General features: G+C 44.3%; 1 protein-coding gene across 8 annotated transcripts in view; it reads right to left on the bottom strand.

Annotated features, from left to right (window-relative positions):
- The window catches only part of LOC119442206 (protein polybromo-1-like), a 101,880-nt gene that overhangs the window by 1,611 nt on the left and 73,531 nt on the right, over positions 1 to 26,738 (bottom strand). For 5 of the 8 annotated variants that reach the window (XM_037706991.2, XM_037706986.2, XM_037706990.2 and 2 more), the window contains 11 exons: positions 26,516 to 26,688; positions 23,489 to 23,586; positions 20,061 to 20,132; positions 18,023 to 18,070; positions 17,298 to 17,417; positions 17,053 to 17,172; positions 12,144 to 12,501; positions 10,955 to 11,012; positions 7,990 to 8,129; positions 5,562 to 5,756; positions 920 to 1,022 (listed from right to left, as the gene is read on the bottom strand). In XM_037706991.2, coding sequence (XP_037562919.1) covers positions 920 to 1,022; positions 5,562 to 5,756; positions 7,990 to 8,129; positions 10,955 to 11,012; positions 12,144 to 12,501; positions 17,053 to 17,172; positions 17,298 to 17,417; positions 18,023 to 18,070; positions 20,061 to 20,132; positions 23,489 to 23,586; positions 26,516 to 26,688 — 1,485 coding nt within the window. The remainder of the gene's footprint in view (positions 1 to 919; positions 1,023 to 5,561; positions 5,757 to 7,989; positions 8,130 to 10,954; positions 11,013 to 12,143; positions 12,502 to 17,052; positions 17,173 to 17,297; positions 17,418 to 18,022; positions 18,071 to 20,060; positions 20,133 to 23,488; positions 23,587 to 26,515; positions 26,689 to 26,738) is intronic. The other 3 variants (XM_037706989.2, XM_037706992.2, XM_037706994.2) reach the window with 3 other exon arrangements.

Genomic DNA, 26,738 nt, shown 5'->3' with positions numbered 1-26,738 from the left:
AGAACAAAATTACAGCGTTAGTGAGAGATAAAATTTGTACTACTGGGGGAAAAAAAGAAAGATTTTTTTCTTTGCAGACAAAATACAAATACAACCTATGATACCAAAAAAAAGTAAAAAAGAAAAGAAAGAAATAAAAAAAATTCAGGGAAAATCCATCTCATGATGAATGTCTATGCCAGTGTGGTTAGCATTGAAGCAATGTAGCGACATGCCACATTTTTGCCTCCACCGAAATGCTTCCTGTATGAGGCATGTTGCAGGCTGCATTCGTCTCTCGCGCTTACCACTTTGCACGTTGCGCCATCTAGCGACGCTGCGAAATTTGTGCGTGATGCCTGTATGAATATATCTTCAGACAAAATTGTCTCAATATAAAGGGTGTTTCAGCAAACACATTCAAAAATTTTTACAGGTTCCCTGTGGCAGATAGCACAATTCTAGTTCATGAGCTGGTCTACTCAAAGAGGCGCACATTACTTGCACAAAAAACTGAAATGCATAATCGACTAATCAACAACAAAAATTCAATAATTAAGTTTTTAGCTAATTACCTTATGGCCAATATTGCAATTTACAAAATCTAGCCGTGGAGTTCACAAGGCGGATCCACCTAGATGAATTTTAAGGATGACACCGGTTTCGAGATATTAATTCCCAAACTTTGCAGAGAAATGCATTGACGTTCCAGTTACTTTTGTGCTTCAATGCAAAAAACAACGCTTTGTTAAGAAAGTAACTGGAACGCTAATAACATGAAGGCTTTCACTATAGCCAATGCTCTCAGCTTACTACGCTGAACACTAGCCGCTGGGCATTGAGAAAAATATTACCTCTTGTGAAAGTAATTTTTTTTTTAAATTTCCTGATCCTGTACGCTGTCTATAAGTAGGTAAAGGAGGTAAGACTGAGTAGTCACCTGATGTATGCGTAAGTATGAAGAAGTTTGTGCGGGTGAGGAGGTGGGGCCACAAAGATTGGTTCCAAGGTCCGCTCTGGAGGCGGTGGTGGCAATCCAGGAGCTGCAGTGCACACATAGCAAGTAAAAAGCACACAAGACTTGTCACTGGGAACCAACATGGCATGTTTTGCGACCCTAGCAGAAGCCTATCGTATGAGTCATTAGCATTAAAAGGCAGCAAGTGCACAAGGCTCAAGATGTGTGAGCACTAAAGATTGTCTGATATTCCCAATGTGGCACTTGTTTCAGAAGTCTCTGATTTGAAGACAATATTTAACACGCAGTTCACCTACGGTAATTCAATGTAGAATGATATACACCCACAATCAGAATTATGCATTATTACACCTTCATTTATGCACATTGGGTTTTGTTCAAAGAGACATATACGACCCGAACAGTCACACGAAGAGAACATGACCTGGTCGCCTCCATGGTTACAAGACCAGTGCTGCAATTTAATAGTAATACACAGAAGCCTAGGTATAAAATGTGGGCATGTCCTGACTAATACCACCTTATAAATGTTGCCTCATCAGCCACTTAGTTGAGTTCTATCCTCTGGGACACCAACAAAAATGAACTAACTCAACTACTACTCTAACCTGTTTGAATTATGGCCTAAGAATACATCGAAGACAGTGAGATAACCTAAATTTTAAAGTTTGTTAGAATCAATATTCAACTATCCACGTGTATATGTATATGAAATGCCAATAACATAGTAGTGTTATTCAAGTCGTGCGACAATAAAACAAAAGATTCTCTCGCACCAAAAAAGAAAAAAAAAGAGAGAAAAAAAAGATAAAAAGAAAGAGGGACAGTTGCGGAATTAGAACACAGAAAATACTGTGTTCTGCTGTTTTCCTGCTTCCTGCATTCTACTGCTAACTCACCATTAGTTTTACTTGAGCACCTATCACAGTAGGAGCAAATTAGATTTAAAAACACCCACAAGTAAGTGATTTAATGCCCACATTTACTGCCAGTCCATTTCATACAAGCTAAAGTACCTAAAAATCACAGCACAACAAGCCTGCACTGTATTAGGTTACCAAAGGCTGCACAATATGAACCAACTTAAATCAATTTAATGGAGCTTGCAGGCCCATTTTTCAACAACCTGCATTTCAAAACATGTTTCCGTTTCTTTCAGTGCACAAAAACGACAGCAAGTAATTGTTGGTCACTTTAAGCCAATAAACTCCAACTTAACTGCCGTAATGGGCTTATCGAATCAACCAAAACAATCTCAAAAAGACGTGAAAATTTCTTGACACAACAAGGACCAGGAAATAAAATCCAAAGCCACATATTGCAGATTCTATGTTAAAGAACTAAAGGCCAAAACTGCATAGTGCAGATCCTATGTTAAAGAACAACATCAAATCAACTTAGAGCATTCTTTAAAAGCTCTATTTTCATTCTTCTGGCAGGAAATGGTTAATTAGTAGTGGAGAAACTGAAGGCAATGCTTCCTTCTTTTTTAAAACTTCCCGCCAAAACCTCAGCACTGCTACGTTAGTGTGGTGTCGCAAATTTCAAAGTATTTTCTTCTATTTGGGGCCTTTTGGCACCAAAAAGTTTGTGAAAGGCTGGCTCTTTAGTTGCCTTAGAAAGCGATGCATGCAGACACACTTCAACAATAAACTCGAGGTGAGCACACGCCGTCAAAATCAATGACTTCATGGCGAGCTGGTGTCGGAAATTCTGCGGGTGACGCCGCCAACTGGTGTTTCGTTTTTTCCTCTTTTCCGAGCTACCAAGCCTCCTCTCCTGGTAGAAGCGTCCACTATGTTATTTCTCTTTAGTGTCCATTTAACTGCTTTTCTTGAGCCACTCAGCACAATGTGAGTAAAAAAAAATAATAAAGAGGTCAATTATAATTGCTAGTTTTATTATGAAGCAATATGCACACAATGAACAGTCCAAAACGATATCTCCAGCATGCAAACATAACACAGGTACAAGTGGCATGCAGGATAAAGTATAAAACCCAACGTAATCTTACTAAGGTGAATCACAGCCTATCCACAGGGGGCAGGTTGAGGAAACCGTTCCTTTATCAAAGTGCTGAAACCAACTGTTTATAGCACCAGCAGCATGCTAAATGACCTAGATAAAGTAATATGCAGCAGGCACCAAAAACAGAGCGCAGATGCCTAACCTCAGTGGGATGCGACACACGGAAAATTTTTAAATTTCAGGGAGAGTCATGTTTATCAGTGGCACAAAGTCGACAAATTATTAATTAGCATTGCTGACACTCGCACTTCTTAAAAGGGTTTTTTTTTTTTTTCTTGGTGTTAGAAACTACATATTTCCTGCAAAGCATTATTATTCCAGCAGGAATCACTGGCCCAGAACGGGTTGAAAATGGAGTCAGTCTTCAAGAACTGCTGGAAGCTCGAGTCATGGACACATGCAGCCATAGGTTAGCAAAATAAACTTACCGTATTTATTTGATTATAAGGCGGTCACGATTATAAGGCGAGGGTGCAGTTCAGGGACCCAAGAATAAAAAGTATGCGCACTAATACAAGGCGACATAGAGTACCCAACAGATTACAGTGGAACCCCGTTGATATGCTCCTTCACTGCTGTGTTTTCCCAGCTGCTATGTCGCGTTTTCGCGGTCCCGACCTAAATCCCATTGACTTCCATGTAGAGTCAACGTACGATTTTTCGGACTCCCTAGTGGCAGCGAAAACGTCCGAAAAACGAATGCATGCCCTTTACTGCCCCCAAGGGCTCAAATTGCCACAGCCATGCCTGAAATAGCTATGAAGGCCTACCAGTGCACTTATTAGGAGCATCGTAGCTCATACTGTGCTAAGAGGCGGCCGGTGCATGCGTGTATAATTAAGGAATACATACCATATCCCGTGACAATTGCCCCTTCTCACTCTTGATATGCTTCACCGTAATATTTCGCGTATGCTTAACACTGCTGTATTTAGGCGCAGCTGACTTCCGGGAACCGAAATTATGCAACGTGGCACGCTTTCCCAGTTTTCAAGACATTGGTGAGAATTACAAAGGCATTGCTAAGAGTGGCGAATTGTTTCAAAGAAAAAACACGGCACCGAACAGAAAGAAGCTCGGCAGTGAATGTAGAAGTAGCTAGGCCTAGCATTGCCGCGGTGGTGGCTACTAGCGGCTGCCAGCGGATCTGCGTGCGAGAGCGTGAGTTCGAGGAGGCGAGATAATCAAAATGGCGGCGGTGGTGGCTTCGATTAATGCCGTTTCGGACTTGCAGTCATGGCAAAAAGTCCGGAAAATCGGACGGCGAAGGTTTCTTACATCTGAAATTTCAGACGTTTTCATACATCAACTCTACGGAGTACGTGGCAGTGCCGCGAAGATGTCCGAATTATCGGGCATGTCAAAAAAAAAAAAATCGGTCGTTGACTGTATTATGTTCCCCTTGATACGTCGCCAATCTGTAATGTTCCTGCATCTTGCGCTGCATTTGAACGTGGCGGTCACGTAAATTTAGAGGTGTAGACAGCTTGTACGTTGCTGTAAGCGAATGGCACATTGCAGTAAGCGACCAAAAAGTAGCACAAGCCTGGCGCTGCACATGTGCGCAGAGCAGTTGGTGAAGCACCCGAAGCAAAGTATGCATCAGTTGAAGCCTACCCGGAACCACGCACAATGAGCCAGATCCACAGAGTGCGGTGTTACATTTATATTGGAGCCGGCAATGGTCTTATATGTGTATTTGCTGGCGCTCTTAGGTCAGCTTTGCCGCAATAGAGCTGTGTTATGCGATGAAGCATAAGCAAAAGCATAAGCAAAATATTGCGGTCAGGAGAGTTGAAAGGGGCCACTGTCGCAAAACCTGGTACATGTCCCTTAATTATACACGTGCGCAAGCACCGTCCTCGGTCACAGCACGAGCACGGAGACGTCTAACAACTGTACTGGCAGCCATTCAGAGCTGTTTCTGACATAGCTGTGGCAATTGGTGGCCTTCCTCACAGTTACGTTTTCCCGGCTGTTACATTTTTTTTTTTTTTCAGGGTCCCTTGAAAAACGCATCAATGGTGTTCTACTATTCATACTCAGCAGGGATTGCCTGAAATGCTGAACTACTAATACAGCCAGAAAGCAAAATAGCGACCATGAAATAGGAAGGGAACGGAGCTTCACCACGCGGAGTGCGAGTTATCTGCAAATTTTGCCTTTAGGTGTGGCTTTGCGGCCTATCGGAGCGCGCTGCCGTAAAGCCACACTGTAAGGAGAAATTCACAATGAGGTGAAGCCAGACCTAAAGGCAAAATTCGCGTATAAGACAGAGGATGATATTGAGGCTTTAAGGATTCTGGGGGAAAAAAAAAAAATCTCGCCTTAGATTCAAATAAATACGGTACTCAGAATCACTCGCAAAATATATATATATTTTTTTCGTTTAGGGCCTCATCGGGACTCGGACTCACCAAAATTCTACCCCAAGGTTCTACTCACCAAGATTTAAGGGTCAGTCCGAGTCTGAGTGAGTTGACTCATGAGTGAGTTTGCCGACCTATGCATGCAGCCTATCAGAGGGCATGTTGCTCATTACGCTCAGCCGCACTACTCTTCCCAAGTTGCCTACCCTGAGAGGGGTGTGGCTGCAGTGGCATGTAGTAGTGGTGGGGCGGGGTGAACGGCCCTGGGTAGCCCTGCTGAGCCATCATTGGGTGCATGGGAGAGGACCCATAATGGTGGTGTGGGGGCGGGGCATGGTGAGGGGCCGCAGCCATGGGTGCGGGCGACGCTACCGGAGGCGGCGTAGAATAAGGCACACCCGCTGGACACGGCAGGCCCCACAAGCAACGAGCAGTGCAGACAAAACAAAACAAAACAAAACAACAAATAACACGCAATTTGTACGTAGGGTGCAATGTTTCTCACGAGCACAGTGCGACATGGTGGCCCAAAGTCAATGACCGCTGCTGATGCACAAACTGAAGCATGCAACTGACTGATTAATGAAGTGGTGTCTTATATGTTGTGATGAATCATCATACAGACCCTTACAGTGGCCAATTCTTTCTTTGCTTAGTATATTTTGTATAGAGGCAGCTATCACACGAATAAACATGCAAGGGCTATCATTACATTGTTTTTTCTTTTTTTTGCTTAACATTTTTATGAAACTGCTCTTGCCCTTGTTAAATGAAAGTTCCATACAAGCTCATATAAAATGAAATGAATGACACCAGCAAATACAAAGCACACTGACATGAGACAGTGGCTACAATTTGGCATTTGATAAGTTGGTTTTATTGCTTGCTTCACATAATGATGATGATTTTAGTTGCTTGAAGTTGGAAGTGCACTATATGCACAAGTCAAAAATTAAGGATGTATTTTTGTTTTTTATATTGCTCAATGTTGGGAGTGTGGCTCTAACACATGTATGGCTATTAAATTAGTATGCACCACACTCTACGCAAATTAGATTTCAAATTTCTTCAAAATTGTAGCTACTTCATACCTGTTGCGGTGATTAGATAGAAATGTAGCAATGGATGGAATGCAAATAAAACCACACAAAATAAAAGAGTACCTGTATTAAGAAAGACTACTTTCATAATTGAAACTGGTGTCCTAAGCAGAATTTCTGACCAAGATGACTAACACCTAAGAACTCGGCAGTCCAAGGGGTGGCACACTGGGCACGTGCCCCCTCCCCCCAATCTGCACCGAAATTTCTGTGTTAGTACATAAGTGGTCTGCCTAGCTCCCCTCCCCAGTCAAACGCGTGCCCCCTCACAAAAATGATTTCTGGCTACGCCACTGCAGCGGTCTGACGTTTTTCTGGGCCACTGACTTCAGATGTAGAACAAGCAAACGGAAAGCATTCTGGAATGCTACAAAACAGAACACGAGAACAAAAATAAATGCACACCAGCCACGTCTAAAATGCATGCTCACAAACAAAAAAACACACAGTTGCGACCACAAACAATGCAAACAAAACAAAGAACACTAAGCATGCACATCACACATGAGGGCATTTCTTAAAGACCAGAACCAGATGTGCATGTGCTGTGATGGTTGATTCACTGAGTGACAACAAATACATCCGTACAACATGCAAATGGTTCTTTAAAAAGTACTGCATCTGCACAAATACAATGTGAAATTCTTTTGTGAAATTATACAGCTTGGAAAAAAACACTTCCTGTCATATTTGCTACTATACTTGTAATATAATTAGATTGAAAAAAAAAAAAAAACTTTCATGGTGCAGAATGCGGTGAGCTCAAACTTCAGGCAAAGCGTTGTGAAAAAGACAACCTTTCAACGTCCTTGGAAAAACACAGACTTGAGTACGTAGCTGGGGTATGTTTCAGCAAACAGGCAAGAGCACAATGAAATGTAAAGGATGAGCAGCAGCAGACGGGTTCAACGGCCTGGACTGCTACCGTGATGCATGCCTGTGCACGCTCATCTAGTGTGAGCATAGTCGACCCTGTTAATGTGTATCTAGCAGCACACTGCATTGTGTTAGACTGTTACTACGCTGAGAAGAAATTCTTTACTGCAATGTGCATCTGCACATGCTACTGCACAAGCACAGGTGGTCCCATGCAGGCTCGCTTTGCTGTGGTGGACCACAAGTCACCATGCAACAGCTTTAGATTAGAGTAGTGGTTGTGTTATGCACCATTATCCGACATTATAATCTTAATATTATATTTTGTAAATGGTTGGTAATAAACATCCCCAGACATGATACTTGTGCAAATACAGTGATTGGAGGTACTGCCACTGCTAAGAGCAGAATAAAATGATACCAACATCAGAATTTGAGGGAGAAAATGATTTCCCTTCATTTTAGTTCCCATTTCAAAGTATCATGACATAATGTGCTGATTTTCCCAGCACTGAAGTACACTGCCTGCACACTAAGGGTACCATAGCAACTTTCATTTCAGTTTCACATCGATTATGTCTATGATTGGTAGATAGGCATTTACAGTGACAGCAGAAATGTGAATGAAATGACAGCATGGTCGTGATGACCAACTCACCTGCCGTGGCTGGCGAGCCAAGGTTTTTCCTGGAGAGCATCATATTCCTGTTCTTCGCTTCGGGCATGACTATGCGCCCGGCGACCTTGACGTGAACCTCCCTCACGTGTCGCAGCAGCTTCTGAATGTTCGGGAACGGTCTGAAGGAAACCAAGTGGTGGACACAATTAATGCAACAGCTGGATCAAGACAGTGAAATGACATCTGAATTAAATTAAAATTGAATTCTGGGTTTTTACGTGCCGAAATACCAATATTATTATGAGGCATGCCGTAGTGGAGGACTCCCGATTAATTTTGACTACCTGGGGTTCTTTATTGTGAACCGAATGCAAGGTACACGGATGCTTTTGCCCCCCATCGAAATGCGGCCGCAGCGACCGGCTTTTGAATCAGCACCCTTGGGCTTAGGAACACAAAACCAAAGCCACTAGACCACCACAGAGCGTTATTCATCATTTAAATAAATGACACAGAAACACTCAATGTCTTTGCATATAGCTATGTCATATTCATCATCATCATCATCAGCCTATATTTATGTCCACTGCAGGATGAAGACCTCTCCCTGTCATCTCCAATTACCCCTGTCTTGCTCTATCTGATTCCAACTTGCGCCTGCAAATTTCCTAACTTCATCACTCCACCTAGTTTTCTGCCATCCTTGACTGCGCTTCCCTTCTCTTGGTATCTATTCTGTAACTCTAATGGTCCACCGGTTATCCATCCTACGCATTACATGGCCTGCGCAGCTCCATTTTTTACGCTTAATGTCCACTAGAATATCGGCTATCCTCGTTTGTTCTCTGATCAACACCACTCTCTTCCTGTCTCTTAACGTTAGGCCTAACATTTTTCGTTCCATCGCTCTTTGTGCGGTCCTTAACTTGTTCTCGAGCTTCTTTATTAACCTCCAAGTTTCTGCCCCATATGTTAGCACCAGTAGAATGCAATGATTGTACACTTTTCTTTTCAATGACAGTGGTAAGCTCCCAGTCAGGATTTGGCAATGTCTGCCGTATGCACTCCAACCCAATTTTATTCTTCTGTAAATTTCTTTCTCATGATCATGGTCCCCTGTGAGTAATCGACCTAGATAAACATACTCCTTAACAGACTCTAGAGGCTGACAGGCGATCCTGAATTCTTGTTCCCTTGCCAGGCTACTGAACATTATTTTTGTCTTCTGCATATTGATCTTCAACCCCACTCTTACACTTTCTCGGTTGAGGTCCTCAATCATTTGCTGCAATTCGTCCCCATTGTTGCTGAATAGGACAATGTCATCTGCAAACCGAAGGTTGCTGAGATATTCGGCGTTGATCCTCACTCCTAAGCATTCCCAGTCTAAGAGCCTGAATACTTCTTCTAAGCATGCAGTGAATAGCATTGGAGAGATTGTGTCTCCTAGCCTGACCCCTTTCTTGATAGGTACCTTTCTACTAGTGGTGGCGTGGAGCAGAGGTAGAATACCCGGCTTCTAATCTTAAGGTAGTAAGTTCGAATCCTCCTCCACTCCACTACATTTTCAGGCATGGAGTGGCGCTATAGTAATCCAGGTGCAACCAAATTAGGAAAGCCCACTAAGCTTCAACAAAGTCACTCCCTCTCCAGAACAGGAATTGGCCTCCCTGGTGCAGTATTCGGCCACTACCTCCCTCCTGACTCTTATGTCATATTATACAATATTATATGCCATGTTATGCTTTCATCAAGAGCTTTCCAATTCTTCTTAACATTCCATCAGTGCGCTGCAAATTCAACCATTCTGCATGGCTACCGAGACCCCAAAGTGGAATGTTGTCTACACAACACACAGCGCAACATATTCTCAGAGGCCGCAGTTTTGTCATGCTGTAGTTGTCAGTGTTTGCCATCAGAGAAGCAAAATATCTAGTTCATATGCTGAAATGAATGGCAATATCCGAATTCCTTCAGCTGAATAAGTTTTTGCCGGAATAGTTTTCGGTACACAAAAGCCAACACCAAAGTACTAGCTCCGGGCCTTTGCAAACCAAGGCAGTGATCTGCACAAGTGACTACCAGGTGAAGAGGACGATGACATGAGTACCACCTTTGAAACGGGTAACGAGACATGCTACCAAGCTTGTTTTTACCTTTCTGGCATATTGGTTCTCTCCCTTGTGTCACCAAGCCTCCAGTTATCACTTACTAGTCTCCCAACACAAAACGATTACTGTTTCCCCAACCGTCATTAAAACCCAAAGGCCTCTGGCAGGCCAACTACATCTACATTCATCACTAGATGGATACTGTGACATTATAACAGAATCTTAATGCCTGACATCTAGTGACGTCATCTGTGGACACCATCTATAATAATACAGCACGACTGACATCATCATCAGCCTAATCACTGAGATCTTCAGACATCTCAGCTGTGCTTCACTTGAACTCACGCCAGGCCAACAAACTTCCCCATTTCATTACTGTCGTAGACTTGCTTGGCTTGACTTAGCATCCAATCTGTTGGATGCCAAGCACATGTTATGCGTTTCTCACTTTACATGACTTGGTCAACACTTGTTCCTCTTTATATCAACTACATCACCTAGCCATGCTTGAGCTCTAATGTACAGGGACATAGCAGCATTTGAGACATAACCCTGGCAGACTAAAATGGAACATGCTCTTGGTTGTTACCAGCTGCAACAGAATGTCTGCTCTTTAGTGCATAATAGAGAGGGGCGGTCCCTCATTAACCTCCAAGTGGATCGAGGGTCCATGATGGCCAAGAGCTTGAGCATCACTCAGTTAAATATGAACATCCCTAGATCACCTCCCCACAAAAAATTGTTGCAATTGTCTTTCTGCTGAAAGTTAAAATTTGCAAGGACACACATTGAAGCCTGTTACAGTCTAAAGCTTTGGAGTATAAACTAAGCAATACTGGGAGGTTGTCGCACTAATGGCTGAAATGAACTGCATAAAGAATGTTACTTACGGGACTTGTTTCTTGACGCGTGGACAGTTCGCCCAGAGGCACTGGAACTCGTTATTGTCTGCAAAAATACCTGAGTGTCACCATTAACTGGTTGACAAATCCAGTGACATGCACGGAAATGGAAAGGACAGGGAAAATTATGGAGGATGTTTGATTGCACGAAAACCTTGGGAAAGAGCAACAAAGTACAGTGCATGTCAGTCCTAAAACAAGATATTAAACACATTTTGCAGGCCAAAAAATACCCACTGTCACAATATGTGTTAGGGTACGTAGAACTGGCAGCGGGAAGCCACAGCTTGCTTTTACATTTTCTGTGCTCAATTCCTGAAAGATATCATTCTGTAACAGTGTTGTAGGTGACGGCATGTGGAATTATGACAAAGGTATACAAGGATGACAACAGATAATGACTGCTGCTAGAAATAAACAACATCTCATAAAATACCTATTGTCATATAATCAATAATTTCACTGCCTGCAAACACCTGCAGTGCTTGTCCACTTTATTCCTTAAAGTCGTCAGGCCAAGTCATTCTGATGTCTTTTATGCCATGAATTCTGCATTACAATAAATCAGGGACTGCCACAACTGCACTTCACAGTAATTTGTAGCATTGATATTAATCTTTATCATGAGACCGCAATAAATTTATCGAACTAGCAGTGATTTCTTTAATTATTTCAAGAAGGTGAACAACATGGGTGAATGTAAATGCTACACGAAGCCTTTAAAAGAAAAAGACAAAAAAAAAAAAAAAAAAGCTGCTTTGCACCCCACGGTTTGAACAGCAACTTGCATGTGTGCTAGTGCCAACTGCAAAACAGGCAACTCTAAAAGCAAACGAAGCCAATTTGCTTCGGTCTACAGTCATTCAAGAGGACTTGTGTGAAAAGCAAAACTAAGTAACCTAGGTGAACACAGTGCAACAGCAAAGATGAGCATTAAGGAATGCACCATGTGGTGTTGTGTTTCTTAGTCCTCGTGCTCGTATCACACTTCAATGGTGCAATGCTACCGACAAGCCCACATGTAAAAGCACTGCAGACAAACATACTGCCATGCAAGAACGTAAGACGCTGCCATGCAACAGGGGACAGTGGGAGGGAAAGGGATGGAGAAAAAGCAAAAATTACGCCCGGAGGGGTGGAGGCCATCAGGGTCGTGGACGAAAACGGGAACACTCACGCTTACCCTTGAACCCCAAATAGGACTGGTACACCTGTCCATTGGGGTCCTGGGCCAAATGGTCCACCAGGTCCTGCTGGTTGTCGTAGCTTGCGTCGCAACCGTCCCACTGACATTCATACACTGTGGTCGAGAGGGTGGCAAAATCACCGGGCGCAGGCGTCATGCTCCCCGTGGATGACAGGGAACGCGTGGCATCGCGGCTGCTCTCTCCTCCCCCTGCTACCCCACCCCCAGCGTGGGCTGATGAGGAAGCTGGGCTCTGGGGAAGGCTGTCGTTGGTGTCCTCCTGGCTGAGGTTGAGGCGAGACGCCCGTTCCTCGTAGTCGGCCTTCTGTGGCGCCTGCAGGTTGCGCCACTGCCAAGCAAAGTAGGAGAGAGCAGAAACACAATGGATGGATTTGTGTTATTCTGAAGGTAGATCAAAGAGAAAATGCCTGATGGGAGACTGCACAGATAGACTGATAGATTGATAGACTGCACTTTGGCGCAGTGTATGCCATTGTGACATGCTGTCCTTTCTATTAAGGTACAACTGACGGTAAAGGTTTCTGAGGTGCACAGAACATGAAGTTTTAATTTCCTTGCCCCCTTGAATGCGCAGCTTAGAATTTAGAGGCCACACAGAAAAATAGAGATTGCACTCTTCAATTTTATCATAGTGACCATGAGAAAGTTTAACATTCTCATGGTTTCTTACATTCCACACACTTACATGGTCAGGTGGGTGTGCATCCAAACTAGATGGCACACTCTGCTTAAAGAAGGTTTCTTTAAAATGCGTGCTGGTTCTCTTTGATCTTAGTGGCACTAACCACAAAAGGCAATAGCATAAAAGAATGGAACTATCACTATCACTGCAGACGTTATATATGTTAGTGACTTTTATTCACAGGGCTGCTCCCTTTCTGTCTCTTCTTTTACAGCATGCTTTACCATTTATTTGACATCATGCATTTTTCTCAAACAATGTATACGGTGTGGTTAGAGGCTGTTTGTCAGGCCCTGGTGAAATTATTAAAGGGCCCCTCACCAGTCCACATAGGAAATCTTGGTTATATGCTGGAAATTGTTACGTGCCCTCTAGGGAGTGTTCTACCACAAGGATTTTTCATATTGGTTCATTATTAGCAGAGATAGAAATAGTCAAAGTGTCGTGAAACCATTATTTCAGGAGGCGAGCTCACTGCCAACATAGACTCTCCCCACTTGCCACCATCTAGCCTCTGGAAGCAAAGATCATCCCCTGCATTCTCCTATATTGGAGCCAGAAGATTGCATCAAGTACACGTCACTGTCCCCACCTTCTCATCCCCCTCGCAATTTATGCTGCGCGGTGCACTTCCAGTGACAGTCTTGTCTCGCCACGAGCTGTTGCGTTTGTTTCGTTTCACTCTGTGCACGATCTTGCGAGCTGTGCATAAGAACACTTATGTTGTTGTCGGGCTGCTTCTGTGAACTGAATCCCTCAGTGCGCGCACATTTGGAGAGGCTGGCCTGGCTCATGCATCCTTACTGCATTGTACCACTGGCACCAGACTAGCGGTATGATAAGTCAGTGTCTGCCACATAAACACTGATGTAGACGCGAGAGGATCAAAGAGCATGATTGTGCGCTGGAACATATTATAAAATGACACAGTTTCGTTCTCTGTGCGCGCGACAGCACAACGTGGGAACAAGCTGACGAAACAGAAGTACAGCCAACGACTGATTTTAAGGACACCCGATTTTTTAGATGTGCCCGATGATTCAAACCCTCTCGCGGCACTGCCATGTACCCCCCCATAGAGTCAGTGTATAAGAATGTCTGAAATTTCGGACGCAAAAAACGTTAACCCTCCGATTTTCCGGACTTTTTATCATGACCGCAGGTCCAAGACAGCATTAATGGTAGCCACCACCACTGCCATTTTGATTATCTCACCTCCTCGAACCGGCGCTCTCGCGCGCAGATCCGTAGGCAGCCAAAGTCACCACCCCGGCAACGCTAGGCCTAGCTACTTCAACGTTTGCTACCAAGCTCCTTTCTGTTCGGTGCAGTGTTTTTTATTGAAACAATTCGCCGCTGTTAGCAATGGTGCCGATTCCACCTTTGTAATCCTCGCCAATGTATTAAAAAGCACGGTGTTGCATAATGCTGGTTCCTAAAAGTCAGCTTCGCCTCAATACAGCAGTATTACGCAGTGAAGCATACGCGAAGTATTGCGGTGAAGCATACCAAGAGTGGGAAGGGGCAATTGTCACGGACACGGTGTCTATTCCGGCGGTTGCACACGCAGTCTCTTATAGCAGTATGAGCACCGATACATCTAATAAGCATACTGGCAGGCCTTCAGAGTTATTTTGGACGTGCCTGTGGCGATTTTGAGCGCTTGGGGGCAGTAAAAGGCATGCATTCGTATTTTCGGACTGCTCGATTTTTCAGATAGTTTTCGAAGGCCCCTAGGAAGTCCGAAAAATCAGCAGTTGACTGTATATCTCTCATTCTACAGTACGAAGTAAAATAAGGCACGCAGACATTCAATTTGTGTGTTTTATTATTTCTCTAAACTTTAATTTGCCTATTGAAGCAACAGATCAAGCAAATAACTACTGTTGCCTTGAATAACTCTCAAAAACACGTGTCACTGTGTGTGACGTCATAGCACTGCGAATTATGTAGGCGCACTTGTGCGAATGATGTTGGCTCTTCGGCTGGGAGTGCAGCACCCACGAGGAGAAGGGCGCAAAACATTTGGTTTGAATTTCAGCTGTTTTCACAGGGTGTAGTGGTGTAATACTTTGCTGACATGATCATTAGTGCGCATTGTATGCACTGTGGTTGTCAGCTCAAAATGGCCAGACCTGGTGAGGGGCCGTTTAAAAGATATTGTTATGATGAAGGGAAAGAAAGCGACAAGAACTAGAGGAAGATGAAGACTCTGGCCGTTGCCTGAGCGCCATATACATTGCTTGTAAATGTAGATTATTCTAGATTCGTGGGCCTGCTTTCTTCCTGCAACATTTTGGTGGAGGTGCAGAGTGATGTTACGGTAAAGGGAAAGAAGACCGTGACAATATCGTTAAACAGATCCACACACTGCTCAGAGGCAGGGTGTGGGTCTGTTTAACAATATCATTGTTAGAAGAGCGATGTCAAAACTGGATAGCTACATTATTTCAGTGTGGTGTAGCAGTACTGAAGGCACACCGACGTAGTTCTTGCCATTTTTATGGATGGCAAAGGCTTCCAAAATGTAGCCCTGTTTTACCAAGGGCAGAATCGGAGATCTTTGTTCGAAACGAATTCCGTTTAGTTGCTACAATGTCACAAAGTGGCAGTATGCAGATTTTGTGAGAACGGGAGGGAGAGAGCAGCCAATTGGCAAGCAGTGAACCATGCTGCAGCCGCCGTTTGGATCCAATCCAATTCACCAGACGTGCCATACGAAGCCGATCTCGTAGTGAGCGGATGACCGCTTGAACTTCACATTTCTCATCGCGTTCCACTCCTAGCAGACGATGTTCTCATAATCAAAATGATTGACAGGAGTGTGTCGTCATTTTGACGTCAAAAACGATAAACTCCCCGGACGGAGCTCACCGCTTGCTGATTGGTTGCACTTTCCCTTCCAATGTCACAAATTTTGCATACTGCCACTTTGTGACATTGCAGCAACTGAACAGAACGCGAAACAAACAAAGCTCTCCGATCACACCTCAGCAGTCAACAATGGAGCAATAAGAAAGTTAGTGACAGGCATGAGATGTGGGTAAACTAGCAACACGCTTCATGATGCGATACATATTCAGTGGTGGCAACAGGCTTGTTCAACAACTATGACCGCGGAAACTAGGAGGATTGAAACAAGTGAGGGGCAGGCTGAAGTTTGCTGGTGCTTTGCGCAACACTGTTGCAAGGGCAAAGGACAAAAAACCATTTACTTCATATGCAAGATCCACCCAAGAATATACTTGACAAAAAAAGGGCAACCACACTGCAACATGCTACATCATACTGCAACATGCTGCAAAAATACTGCAACATGCTACATCAAGGCTTTCATTAGAGAATCACTCCAACAGTGAGCTTGAATCACTCCAACAGTGAGCTTCAATGACTGTTAGAATGTTTTCTTTCATGCTTTCAGTACTTATTCAACACACAGGCAGTGCAGGTGAGCAAAATCATCTTTCAGGGCTTTTCCTCATCCTGTTTTTAATGTTGTTACCATGAAGTTAAGGAAATACTGACCTAGATTTGGTCACAGAACTTGCACACAATGTCCCCAAAGCAAGGTCAGCAGTGAAAAATTATTACCCATTTAAAGGGTTACACCACCAAGGTGAAATCCATTAACAATAAAGCATCTGTTGCAGTCTTCCTCCTGTCAGGTGATTTCCTGAATGAAGTTAGTTCCAGATGGCGAAAGACAAAGGCTGTCCTGGTTTCACATAGGGAAAACCATTTCATGAGAACATCATGCTCTGGATAAAAGCATAACGATGTTCAAGTGCTCTAGAAGATCCATGCCATAAAGACAAATGGCTTGCAGACATCAAGGTGACTTTGCAAGTGATGCACTGGTAATCATGAAGTTGATATGATGCTAATTTGGGATTGTTAGTGTTAATTAGAAACCCTGCCAGAAAAAAACAGACAGAAGAAAAAAGAAAAAAAAAAGGAAAAGAAATGTGAGCTCGCACCAATGCTAATAAAGCATGCTCCTGATGAGTGTCAATGGAAGGTGACTACAGTAGCAGGCAATGAATGCAGAGTCAGCTGTTAAAGAAGCAAGCGATGATCAGCAAGCAGGGGTTATTGAGCAAGCTTGTTATGAACGATGATGAGGCCATGATGCGAGTGCACTGTGGCACTGTGAAGCGGGAGCTGACTTTGCCTCAGAGGGAGCCAGGCACGTCTCACCTCATTGCCCACAAGACGACTGATGTCTCCAAAAGAGCGGTCAGGGTTGGACTGCACTATCGACTTGCGGATTTCACTTGAAAACAGCAAGTAACCTGTGACGACACGCTTGGTACTTTTCTGCGTGCCATGGGAAGGAGGGGAAGGGGAGGGGAAGAGAGATCGTGAGGAAACTTCCCTTTGGCTCCATTCCAGCAAAGCCTCATGGAGGGTATGGTCTTAGAAAAGGAGCAGAAGGGACGGACCTTTTTGCCAGAGGCAGATGACAGGTTGCTGTCATCCCTTGCCAAGGCAGAGCAGGGCACATCGTTGGATTCTTCATTGTCTGTCTCAGACATAACCCGGGAAGGCATTGGGGACATCTCCTGTTTAAGGGCGCGAAGGCAATGCTGAACAAACTTCAAACAAGGCATGCGGTGATCAAGTGCCCGGCTGTTGAACCCGAACAGCAGACAGGGCTCCAGTGCATCTCTGCGTGCTCAGTTCGAACTCCAAAGAAATTGTTCCTTAGCTGGTCTAAGCGTGGTTAGCAGAACGCTTCTACACATGTATATTGGCAGAACAATAGGAAAATGCACTATGCACTGAGCCAAAGAATAGGTGGGCTGCGTGTTTGAAGCAAACAAAGTGCACTGATATGACAGTGGCTCTGTAAGGTTTGTTGTTTACAACTTATTAGTATAGTTGCAGCCCGAAAAAACTTACCGCACCTTGCACTGGAACACAAATAAAAACTGCCAAGTCACCATGCTAAATATTCAAGACTTGCGTAAACACTCAACTGCACACAGTCAAATGGTCAGAAGTCTAGCCAGATAAATCTTCATGACCAAGTTGAAAGCTTTTTAACTAAACTAAACAGTCAAGCATAAGGTCCATATATATTGGCTACAAGTTAACAGCTGCAAGAATTGCAATGCTATGCCTGTGGTCACTTCGCTAGCTCAAATTGAGACACGTGGCAACTTACGTCTCCCGTAGGCTGCATGTCAGCACCATCAGCAAGGCCAGCATCACACTAGAAGTGAGAGTTTTCAGAATTACAAGGTATAGCAGATTCAAAAAGTTCAAGTAGAGAGCTCAGTCCTGTCACATTTAGGGAGAGGGAGAAATAAACTTTATTTGAGGAGCAGACGAAGATGGTCATCCCCAGGTGGGTGACATGAGTAGCATGAGTAGCACATGAGTAGTGACATGAGTAGCACATTTCGTTTCACATTTATCTCTACGAAAGTCACACAATTTCCAAGGGTCGTACAATTTTCCTCATGTTCACTTGTGCGAGAACCTCGGCAACGTGCACACCGGCCAAGCGATGGATGCCGCATTCCCGACTCGCGTTGAGAAGATACCTAAAATAACGAGCTTCAACGGTGATGGCGACACACCTTGAGGGTGTGCAACTCGGGAAACAAACGACTGTTCTTCATATTTTGGTGCTTGGGCGTTGAGCCACGTCCCCCACAGATACCAATCTGAGCACGCTGTTGTCCTCAGCGTGCTTGTCACGTTGGCCACAACATCTACACTACGCTGCAGACACAGCTACATACAACTGTAATGGCTATTTGCACGACAGGGCTGGAGTGGGCACTCGCACTCATGTGCTCCAATCTGGCCATGCTATGTGGTGCGGACCAGCTTTGTCCTGCACCAGCTTGACCAAAGGATAGTAGCCCCATCCAAATTGCGCATTGTGCACAATAGCCCAATACAAAGTGACGTCTGCCAAAGCGTCTGGACAGGAGCAGCCAGGACTAAGTGCACACTGGCAAGCGTACGTCTGGTCTAACCTTAAGCTTTGAGTGGCTTGAGGCTAGTGGAGTATTCAAAACTAATAGAAATTAGCGAGACCTGACGGCTACAACAATGATAAGCAGTGTTGCCATTCCTATGTGGGCGGGCATTGCTGAGCATTAGCAGACGATAGTCAGCGATAGTATGATAGTCGTACTTACAGAACTATCGTTTCGAATTCCTATCGAAATCCGAAACGCAGATTTTCACTTAATTCAGCCTATTTATTAAACTGCACCAATAAATATACACAGTAATAGTAGGAAGAAGCGCACTGATCCAAACGCCCTTCTTGATTAATATCAGCTATTGGCCAATAGCAGCTGTGAATGGGAATCTGCTATATGATGAAATATGCCAGCCCAAAAATAGTGAGAAGGCTTCTGTTGAAAAAAGAGTGTTCGATAAAAAGCTGACTTCCCACTCCCCTTGCCAGCTCTGCACACCGCGCATGACTACAAAATTTGGCTGAGATGCTCACAACAGCGTATGCTATCAGAGGACTGTGCTTTCAACTAAGCCATGACCATTATCAGTTGCTACCATGAAGTTAAGAAAATACCGGCCCAGATTTGTTCAGGGGATAAAAATAAAAATTTTTTTTTAATGAAACACTATTTTCCACAATCAACAGCTGTTCTAATAACACAGTAAGAAGTCCAGCCTATTACCCTGCAATTTTGCTTCATTCATCGATATGATGAAAGCACCCCTGTGCTATAGAAGGCACAGGTGAGAAATTAAACTTTGAATAACCTGTGTCTCCTTTAGCTTTTAATTCTCAAAAAATTAATTAAATTATGGGGTTTTACGTGCCAAAACCAGTTCTGATTATGAGGCACGCCGTAGTGGGGGACTCCGGAAATTTGGACCACCTGGGGTTCTTTAACGTGCACCTAAATCTAAGTACACGGGTGTTTTCGCATTTCGCCCCCATCGAAATGCGGCCGCCGTGGCCGAGATTCGATCCCGCGACCTCGTGCTCAGCAGCCCAACAGCTTTTAATTCTCATGCAAATTAGAGGTGTGATGTTTAGCAGCAGTGCATTACCTTACGGTCACATCAGTTTAGACAATGTCTAGATGTCACTGGAAAATCTAGGAAACATCTTGCGGTCTATTTTATTTCACACATAAGGAAAAACAATGCCATCAAAGACCCAAATCAAGCTGTGTTACAAGTAGCTTTTTTTTCTTTCTTCTTTTGCTTACCTTCTGAGGGGTGATGGGATTCTTGAAGTAGTACACCTCGTCTGGTGTTGCCGCTTCAGAGTGTGAAAATTTCTGCAAAGCAGAAACATATCACGGCTAACCACTAGTTGATGTCTTGCTACATGGTATTCAGAGTCCTTAGATGGTTATTCAAAATGAAACAATTTTTTTTTAATTAAAGGATATTCCACCTTAAACAGAATCCACAGGAGTGTTGGAAATGAAATATACAATCTTTGCTTAAAAAGCACAAAATGCCGCTAGCATATATTGTGCGAACAAAGAGGGTCTAATAGCAGTTGTGTGACTTTCTGTAACTTCCCTTGCGTGAATATGAGCCCGAATTAAACACTATACTCTATTTAAGTAGTTCCTATCAGCATCTGGAAGCTAGGAGTACCTTTTACGCTCTGATAAATAACAACGCATCTGCCTTTCATTGTTCTTGGTACAGTAAACCCTCATTAACTCTAATAGACTGATATCTCAAATTATCGGATAAGTCCTAATTTTTTCCCTGGCACGGTGTCAACTCCACGGGTTTTTCACCCCTTATCCTGAAAAGCCACTGCGCCGAACTCCGGATATCTCGAAACCTAGACTGCGAAAATGCTGAAGAAAAGACAGTACGGTAAAAAAAAAATTTTTTTTGGCAGCTGTGGTATCGCTAAAAAGTGAAACCAGGGCCGGTATTTTGTAGCGATGCCTTTTCCGATACTAATGCCTTTTCGTGCTTTTCGCGCTTGGTCAGCGGTCAGAGCGACGGTCCACTCACGCTATCAACGGGATCAGCTGGCTGTGAGCAGTGGATAAGACTCGCATAGAATAAAGCATAACACATTGCTACAAAATACCGGCCCAGGCCTGCAATCTTGTCCCAATGCTTTTTGCCTGATTGTACTTCACCCTCATCTACAGTTCTCGGCCAGCTGATCCTAGTGATTACGCGGGCGGAGCGTCGCTACGACCGCTGACGCTCGATGCCCGGTGCTCGGAGGCAGCTGGCGGTGGTCACGTTCAGGCGTCACCAGTGACTCAAGCATGGCTTTGGCGTATTGGGCGCTGTTGGCAGTTGTTCCCTAGCTCTTTTCCGCATTGCATACTGCTAGTGCAAGTAACGCACATGTGCGCGCAGCCCTGTCTTTATTTTGTGGATCCTCGGTCGAAAACTTCGGGGAACCGAGCATGTTCCTGAGATTCTTAGCTTGACTTAGTATCGAACACGGTGTCAACATGCATCTGCGTTTGTGCTTATATGTGCGAGGTGCGCCGTTGGCCTTATACAACAGACTTGTCGGTTGCTGGGTTGCACATAACATCGCAACAATGATCTACTAAAAGTACCGCTCCTAATACATTGAGCTTTTGTGAGGAAGTCGGCGGTTACCGGCACCATATTGGAAAGGCATCATATTGGCTTTATGCAGTGGTTATGCTTATATTTTCGTGAATTTGGCTATCTCGAAATTCCACTTATCTCGAAATTTTTTCCAGTTTTTACTACTTCGAGTTAACAGGGTATTACTGTAGTTTAAACTGAGAGTGCTGAAATTTTCTAGGAACCATAGGCAAATGCAAACTATGAGTTTTATGAACACAACCTGCCATAGTACAGTAGAACCCTGCTGTTACGTTCCCGGGTACTGAGTTTTCCCGGCTGTTATGTCATTTTCGGCCGGTCCCGGTACAGCTCCCATAGAACACAATGCATTGGTAACCCCGCTGTTGCGTCGCAACTGTGGGACCGTTCCCGTATCATGCGTTGCGAACTGCCACCCCGCGCCGGCCCGAGCGGACATTTTGACTTTTCGTGCCGCTTGGCTTGGTGGCTTGACGATGGCATTGGCCGTCCAAAGTGCCGGAGGCGACACCTATAACGTATATTTTCGGTTTCTGCCAGCAAAAGTATGGCCTTTGAGATCCATATTTGCTATCTAAAGATGGTGTCTATGACGCATTGTGGCCCTAAAATTAGTTTTGGCGCATAGATGTTCCGTTTAAAGTGCAAGGGCGATAACGTCGTCGCCGCGCGCTGTATGATGTATGTGCGCGTGAAAGCGTGCGAGGGGAGCCGACGACCACGTCTAAATCTCGCGCGCGCAAGAAAGAAAAGCAGGGTGGGAGTGTGCCTTCTTCCGCTGCACTCGAGGCACCGGCAAGGGAGCGAGGGCGGAGGGGGAGGGAGGAAGGAATGGCAAGCGGCGTTGTACTCTAGCATCAACTGCGTATTGCGCGGCGGCACGCGGGCGGTATCTTGAAAGCGATCTGTGTTGGGGGCAGAGTCTAGGCAATGTAGGTGCGTTGGCGGCTCATAGCTTTGTGCATGCAATATGTTCTCAGCACTCAGTTTGCGTTGAAGCAATAGACAACAGCACGAAGGTCACTTCGCTTGCTTCTGCAGCAGTGCTTCCTCATGCCAACGTCTGACAGCGCGTGTCCGCGCTCATAGAGTGTGATGTGTTCATGTTTGCCTGTGGGCGTTGACACCATGCTTGTTAATATAGTTAATAAGTGAATGTTTACAAGTTTATACAGACGATAAAACTACTATCCTTACTTTGTATAGCTGTCTACTAATTTGCAATAGCAATCGATACTTTGGCTTTCGGGCAAAATTACGACTTTTTTTCACACGTAAGAATTAAAATAAAATTGTGTGCAGTTCAACACTACTCTCACTTATAAATTTTTCCTGTTTCTCGGCTCTTACGTTTTTTTTTTATGCGGTCCCGTGAAATACATATCAGTGGGGTTCTACTGTATTACAGATGGAATCTTAGGGCGATATCAATTTCATTTAGTGTTTCTTTATGATAAACTTGTAAGATCACAATCTAGTCCATTAGAGTTCTAAAAAATTTTGTATTACTTGCTCTGAATCAAAATGAAATAATGAAATATACTATTCTAATTACCTGAGGAGCTCCATCATGGCAAGCAAAGGAAACCAACCAACGGCATGCATAGTGCCATGTTTTGTCAGATAAAACATGGTACACGTTATGACACTTAATGTCATTGTGTGAGATAGAATTTGAGATATGCATCAGTGTTTGTGAATTTCGAATGTTGTAACCACACGTAGAGAGCAACCCTATCAGAGTGCACTGGTTATATTAGGACATTCTTGAACTTGCATGGTTTTCTCAAGGTAATCTAGGATCTACAATGACCCCCTATAAATGGGGGTCAGCATCATAGCTGCATCATTCAATACGACGACTGTTACATCAGCCATGATGAAGCGCAAGACCACAGCCATCACCAGCCTTTGAAAGGGGACATTGCAACATATATTTCGGCATCATGGTATTTTTATGATGCTTTTTGTTTCTTGAACAAGTGAAGAAACCAATGGACAACACAACAGTCACAAATGCAACCAAAATATTTGCTGGATTAAGAAAAGTGTGCATAGGATAACATACCTTAAGACCTTTGGGCAACTTTCGAATCTGTCGCTCAGCTTCAAGATAGCGAGATTCACAAATGTACACGTCAGTCTCATTGATTTCGGTCAGCCGGCCTGCAAAGTTTGAAGTCACATGAAAACCTTGTCATGACTGCAAATAAATACTACGTACGCAATTCCATTGAATAAAGTGGCACAGTCTTGCAACATTCTATACAAGTACTAAAAGATTGTATAGAGCTGTAAATGTGTCAGGGTATGGAATAGCAAGTAGACATTTTAAAGAATGCCACAAGGTTCTTCAATGCAGCCTATGAAAATGAAGCTTTCCTTGATGATAACATAACACCCTTTAACTCTGCGACCAATAACCATAGAATCAAAAGATAATCATATACAAAAATGATAAAAAAAGAACAATAAAAAACAACAATCAGCAGAACCCATCTCACGATGACTGTCAATGGTAATGCATGTACGAGGGACATTCCGAAAGTAAGGTTTGTCATTTTTTTTAAAGAGAACGTAGTGCACCAGGTGAAACAAACAATCACCATAAGAATCGACACCCGTTGCTGGTTCAACGACGAAAGGAGCGACAGTGGAGGAGGAATGACGCATGCGCAGAGCGCCGAAGAAGAGAGAGCAGCAGCAGACCGGCATGCCTGAGGTTATTCGAGTACAAATCACGATGGCAGACAGAAGCTGACAACATGGTCATCAATGGAAGCGCATGCTGTTATCCGGTACGAATGGGCACGTGGGACTAGTGTGTCCGTCATCGATGAACGCCTACAGATCGTGTATGGTGAAGAGGTCATGTCTTGACAAATGCTGAGGTGGAGCAAGCTGTGCGACAATTCCTTACATCGCAGAGCACAGAGCTTTACCAGAGTGGTTTCTTCAAACTGATTGCACACTACGACAAATGAATCAATGTCGGTGGTGACTATGTGGAAAAATAGTGAAAGGTGTATAGTTGACGATGCCCTGGCGTAATTTTTTTGGCAATAAAGTTTCTGTGTGAAAATAAATGATGAAACTTACTTTCACAATGTCCCTCGTAGTATTGAATTAATATCACGACACAACGTATTGCCACTGTCGAAATTAGTTATGTATGAGGTCTGTACTGCAGTGGGATTCCTCTTTCGCACTTCCCTAAGAACACTCGGCACCATCTAGCACTGCCACCGCGAGGACTGTGCATGGCCTATGAAATGCATGGCGCGCTGGTGAGCGCAAACTCAGAGAAATATGTCATGCAGCAACCAGGCTCCTCTCTCGTGCTTCTTTTTTGGACACGCTGTGTCATCTGGTGGCGCTGCCGAGAAGTTTGCATGTGGCCTCTGAGACGAGAAGCGGTTGTTCGTTATTGTCAACGGCATTGTAGGATTTCGCGAGTGGCCAAAACAAATCCAACCACAACCTCCATTTGGACGGATCTCTACACAGCACAGCATGAATTTAACAAAATCACTATACGCCTCATACGCAGAAAGACCTCCTTTTGCTTCAGTGGCGTGCAAGACTCATCGCTGCGCGATTTGCAGGTCCATGCTGAAGGCATTTCATTCGTGCATGTACAGTTATACGTGAGTGAGAATGGACTCAGACATTCTGCAAGCTGAAACCCACTTTCGAAACTAACAGCATGTTTGTAGTGTAGGCAGTCACTGACACAGGGGCCAGAGGGGAAGGGCGAAGAACGAAGGGGCGTACCAGCCGCAAGAGATCAGAGTGCTGAGCGACACACAAAAAGAAGCGTGTGGACTTTTTAGGGCAGTCGAGAAGCGAGGACGATTGGTTCCAATAGGAAGTCGGTTCTGAAACCCGACACAACGTCTGCCTTCTCATTGCCCACATATGACTATTGGCCGTTAAAACTGCATATTGTTGGTATTTTAACGTGCGGCCGAGCCCGTTCCCACGCTATTCACAGTATATGGGCGCTCATGGTAGCACGGCATGCATCTATAAAACCTAGTTTGCTTTCGTTTTCGTGGTGTGTCCATTTCTATCTTAATCTCAATAAAAACATGCAACAAGCACTACGAAAGGCATTTAGGGTTAGCGTTGCGATCAGTATATATCAGCGACTTGCAACGTTCGTGAGCAATAAATAAGTAAACTTTTGTTTGTGTGAAACAGCCTTGGCAAAGCAAATCGTTAAGTTTCTGCTTTTCACTATCTCGGTAAAACTCTCTGAGATGTGCGTAGGTCTCAGATGAGCTTCAGATAGGTGTACTTTATATTGCAAATTATCGAACCATGTTGCAATCCCCTTCGAGTTCGATGTATCTGGGACACAGTGTAAGATATATACTCTTTAGGTGAGGACACTCTCGAGGCGTGATCGAGCAGATAAAGTAGCAATGGCGTGCGTCCATTGGTCCGGTGACGGCAGTGGATATGTATTGGCGGGATAACGCAACTTCAGTCAGAATGCAGGCGAGAGCTTGCGCGGGCAAGGAACACCTAGATAACCCAAGCAACCAGAGAACAGTGTCTGCAGGCGGCATCGCGTTGCCATATCTGCTCCGTCAAAGCGATGCCCTCTTCCCTACGTTCTCCCTTCACCACGGTGACCTACTTTTGCCTGCTACTCAATCATTTAGGATTTCCTGTGAAATCGCTGGTTGCTATAAAAACGGGAGATAAAACCTTTTCTATCTTGAATTTGTGTTGTATCGCCGATACGTAGCCGCTGCCATCACTGGACCAATGGACGCGCGCTGTTGCTACTTTATCTGGTCAATTGCACCTCCCAAGCAAGTCGAGAAGTGTCCCCACCTAAAGAGTATATATCTTACACCGTGATCCGGGATCGACTGTAGCTGGGTGAACCTCCTAATGCAATTGCATTATCATAAACGTGGTCTTTGTGGTATGGGATATGTACTTTGCTTCGTGAAAGCTAGGTAGGAACTTGTCGAATTTTGTGCTCCTGTGTCTTTTTTGGTGTCCCAGGACCTGCGATGAAGGTGGTGCAGACTTTCACCTATGTGATGCCAACTAGCTGGTATCAAAAAGCAAAGCTTACAAGTGGTGTACTCCTTGCAGTCAAGCACACTGCAGCGGCCAATGATGCTGAGCAGAGGATTGGTGTCTTCAATGGAGCTGAGAAACACCTCCTGGCGGTAGAATACCCGTGACGGTGGGTGTTGGATCTCACTCGGCAACACAAACCACGGTCCATGGAAGAAGCCATTTCCCCTGTAATGGGCGAATCAGAAATATGTGTGAAAGGCAAATTACCAGTGATC

Source organism: Dermacentor silvarum, chromosome 2 (genome assembly GCF_013339745.2).
Source record: "Dermacentor silvarum isolate Dsil-2018 chromosome 2, BIME_Dsil_1.4, whole genome shotgun sequence".
NCBI lineage: Eukaryota > Metazoa > Arthropoda > Arachnida > Ixodida > Ixodidae > Dermacentor > Dermacentor silvarum.
Note: the sequence above shows the minus strand (reverse complement) of the source record. Positions and strands in the feature narration are given on the sequence as shown.